Source organism: Rhinoderma darwinii, chromosome 3 (genome assembly GCF_050947455.1).
Source record: "Rhinoderma darwinii isolate aRhiDar2 chromosome 3, aRhiDar2.hap1, whole genome shotgun sequence".
In the NCBI taxonomy this organism is placed as follows: domain Eukaryota; kingdom Metazoa; phylum Chordata; class Amphibia; order Anura; family Rhinodermatidae; genus Rhinoderma; species Rhinoderma darwinii.
Genome location: NC_134689.1, coordinates 430,601,227 through 430,605,492, shown reverse-complemented (window position 1 = coordinate 430,605,492; position 4,266 = coordinate 430,601,227). Strand labels below are relative to the sequence as shown.

The 4,266-nt window shown below is 43.8% G+C and overlaps 1 protein-coding gene across 1 annotated transcript; it reads right to left on the bottom strand.

Moving 5' to 3' along the window:
* Positions 1 to 3,037: 3,037 nt before the first annotated feature.
* On the bottom strand, positions 3,038 to 3,991 carry LOC142750791 (olfactory receptor 10A7-like). The gene has a single exon (XM_075859767.1). The coding sequence runs from the start codon at positions 3,989 to 3,991 to the stop codon at positions 3,038 to 3,040; it is 954 nt and encodes a 317-aa protein (XP_075715882.1).
* Between the last annotated feature and the right edge of the window lie 275 nt (positions 3,992 to 4,266).

The window sequence follows — 4,266 nt, the reverse complement described above, 5'->3', positions numbered from 1 at the left end:
CTGTGATGATGAGTAGGGTCAGGCAGAGGGGGAGGACATGACTGAAATTTATAGCTGTGCTGGTGGTGGTTGTAGTGGCACTTGTAGCCATGGTGGTGGTTGTCAGACATTACATTACTTATCCTGTACAAATCCTGGGGACTATTCGCTGCCTGGGTAAGAAGGTCGCACCGCTCCGAAACGCGTTGCTTTTCACTATACCAATAGGTCATGATTTGGATGTCTCCAGAGGATCTTCTTCAAGGGTAAATACTCCTAGAAATACCGACAAGGGAACAGCGCCTCCACAAGGATAATTTTTTGCCATTTTGCACTTAGAGCCTCATTGTGTATTTTTGGTATCCCGTATTGTATATAGTAGGTGGGGGCCATGCTATGGATTTTCCATTGGGGCACAGGAGCTTCAAGTTACGCCTTTCTGACTTTTACATTTCAATGTTGCCCATAGTATCTTATACTCCACTCTTAGCCGATTTCTAAGGGAACAACCATCAGACCAGCTAGAGGCACCTAAGTTCTGGGTCAACTGCGTACCTAGCTCCTAACAGAAGTTGTGGAAAAATTATTCACAATATTGAAGATCTCTGCTCACTGTCAGTGAAGGAGACATTTACCTATTAACTCTAGAGGCTGTACCTCCGGATAATGGTCACCGATATGACCAGGACTACAGTAGGTAAGTCACATAGATTATTCTAGGACTCACATGACTTTATTTCAATAAAGCGTTCCAGGAACATTACTGAAGACATTGAATTAGGGCATGCTACCTACTCAAATCAATGGGGCGTTCATAACTGGAAGCCCCATTTCTAAAAACAGCCGGATCCATCAATCATCTAGTAGTTCTAAGTGAACCTGCAGGTCACCATACATGAAGGTCACCATACATGAAGTATTACTCTGCGCCCACTGTAATCTATGAGTGATCATGTAATACATGGATGGCCCAAGTTCTGTAGAGTCCCTACGCTAAAAACACCGAAAAAGGCCATACTTACAAATGGACACAGCCAGGTCAGAAACGCTGATGAAAGGGCGAACAGGTGCTTTAAATAAAAATAGCCACTCCCACTAGTCTTGAGGGGAGTGGTGTATGGTGCATGGGATGTGTAGTAAGAAATAATAAATGAATAGTGTGTGTGCAAATGTAATACTATAAGTGAAATATAGGGGGCAGTAATGAGTGAAGTGCCTCAATAGAAATAAATGGATAATGGGGTGCAAGTGAGTGAAACATGGAGGGATAGTGTGTACGTCATGAGGCACAACGTGTATAGCCTGGTAGAAGCCTATTTGTGACGCCTTGATAATTCATAGAGCGGGCTACCCTGCTTGCTATGCCAAACAAGAACACACCATGCTCTCCCAGCATCAAAGACCCGGCTGTGTCCAAGAGAAGCGAATATACATAATAATGAAAAATACCTGGGCTATAGTTAATCATTTTGGCCAAAAGGACGCAAGCTCGCAATCCACGACAAGGATCCCCAGACTTGCGAGTCCCTAACTCCTAAACTGGAACAGAACGTTCCTGATGCACAAACAGAACCGATAAAAACAAGGGGACATATACAAAAATACAGAAAAAGGCCATACTTACAAATGGACACAGCCAGGTCAGAAACGCTGATGAAAGGGTGAGCAGGTGCTTTAAATAATAATAGCCACTCCCACTAGTCTTGAGGGCAGTGGTGTGTCTCTACGCTGGCTAATCGAGGAATGTTCTGAGTGCTGGAGCCCCCTCTGTGGCCTCCATATATCTCAATACAGCATATAGACAGGGGCATCGCCTGTATCATAGTTTAAATCTAAATACATATTATGACCCAGCCCTCCTTGAAGTCTCCTGTATTTTCATTTTGTAACTATGGACGTTACACTGTGCCCATGTGACGGAGCCCGATGAGGAGCATCCTCATACCAAATTCATGTAACTTGCCTTCTAAATGAGGGAAGACCCCAATTATGGTACCATTCTTGCGCGTTCTCAGATATTTTTTATTGAGGCAAAATATGTATTCACTGACATAAGCCATACAGTATAACAATACAGGTGTTAATACAGGTGCGGGGTGTAAATGTGACCCAGTGGAAGCACCCGGAATCCTGGAAGAATGTAAGAACTCAATAGGCCATCTTACAAAATGTACAGCTGCACTGGTTCCCTGTGATCAAGGGGTCTTACAAGCACCTTATGTGTTTATTTAATTATAGACAATCCCTTTCAGAATGCGCCCGCCACAGCGAACAGCTAATCATTGCAAGCCCAACTCCCGGCACCCTCGTCAAACAGCTGATGGCGGCCAGTTAGGGAGGTATTTAACCTGCGGCCGCTGCATGGGAAATGTATTATTACATGGTGACCATCCAGATGAATGGCCGTCCAGTTTATACAAGGACTGCTTGAGTCCACCAGAACTCTCTGTTCCAACTCATAGAGGGAAATCCCAAGCTGTGGACCCTTCTCTATGGATCTTATAGGGAAAATGGACAGGGATTGTTTTCATTAAACAATCACTTTAAAGATTCAGTAGAAAAAAAAATCCGGTGGTGGTGGTGTGGGGGGAGTTCCCTTGCATAGGGGCCCCCAGCTTTTTATGTCCACCCTTAAAGAATCCTATGCAAATGATGGAAATGGAGGATTTGGCCCATAGATCCACAGGTCCATCCCATCAGCCGGTTGTATAAATTTCAATATGGACAATTTATGGAAGGTTTAGGCTGGATTCAGACGAGCACATTACGTCCGTAATGGACGGACGTATTTCGGCCGCAAGTCCCGGACCAAACACACCTCAGGGAGCCGGGCTCCTAGCATCATACTTATGTACGATGCTAGGAGTCCCTGCCTCGCTGCCGGACAACTGTCCCGTACTGTAATCATGTTTTCAGTATGGGACAGTAGTTCCACGGAGAGGCAGGGACTCCTAGCATCATACATAAGTATGATGCTAGGAGCCCGGCTCCCTGCAGTGTGTTCGGTCCGGGACTTACGGACGTAATGTGCTCGTGTGAATCCAGCCTTAGAGTGAGGTCACTTGCACAGCGCGGTCTTACCCTTGAAATAGTGGTACCTGGTCTGCATCGTGAAACAATGCTTTAGCTCTTTATTTCTCAGACTGTATATGAAGGGGTTAAACAGTGGAGTTAACACCGTATATAAGAGGGAGAGGATCTTGCTCACTTTCATGGAGCGTTGTTGGGAAGGAAACAAATAAATAATTGAAATGGACCCGAAGTAAGTGCAGACGGATGCTAAATGTGAGCTGCAGGTGGAGAAGGTCTTTTGTCTCCCTGTCTTAGAGGGAATTCTAAGAATGGTGTAAAATATGGACATATAGCTCAAGAGGATCAAGAGAAATGGGAAAGGAGCCATAAGCATGCCAAGAATTAAGGTCTCTACCTCCACCAAGTAGGTGTCATTGGAAGTCAGTTTTAGAAGTGGATCTAAGTCACAAAAGAAATGGTCGATTGGCTCCGAAGCACAAAAATGTAGGTGTCCGATTGTGAGGGCTATAACAGACATAAGTATGAACCCGATAAGCCAAGCTCCAATGGCCAAGTACTTACAGGTTCCATAGTTCATGATCGAAAGGTATCTCAATGGGTTGCAGATGGCCAAATATCTATCAAAAGCCATTACCGTAAGGAGAAGACATTCCACACTCCCAGATGAGGCATAGATATATAGCTGGGTGATACAGCCATATAGTGACATGGACCTTCCTCCTGCCACTACACACAACATGTTGGGAATGATGGCCGTCGTCAAGAGAATTTCACATGAAGACAGATTACAAAGAAAGAAGTACATAGGAGAACAGAGCCTGGGACTGACTGTAATCAACAGGATAATCAGGATATTCCCACTTAATATCAGAGTATAAGCTACAAGAAAGAGCAAAAAAATCAAGGCCGTCAGTTGATGGAGATTCCCAAACCCGAGTAGAACCAACTGTGCCGCCATTGTCTGGTTTTGCCCGCACATGATCTAAAATTATACAAAGACCAAAAAAAATCATATTAGGGTTAATCCATCATTACAGGACAATATTTGTTTTCTTAGTCTAGTGGTCAAAAACATTTTTCGAGACCAAGTTATTGAACAAAATTTTCTAATTTCTCTAGTAGATATTGACTGGGATGGAGCAGCGGGGGTCATCAATTTTTTTCCTGACTACAAAAATAGTGTCTCTAAAGCATTAACTAGTCAAAATTAATAAAATATCAGCTCTGCAGGGTTAAAATACTCTGTCATGGAAA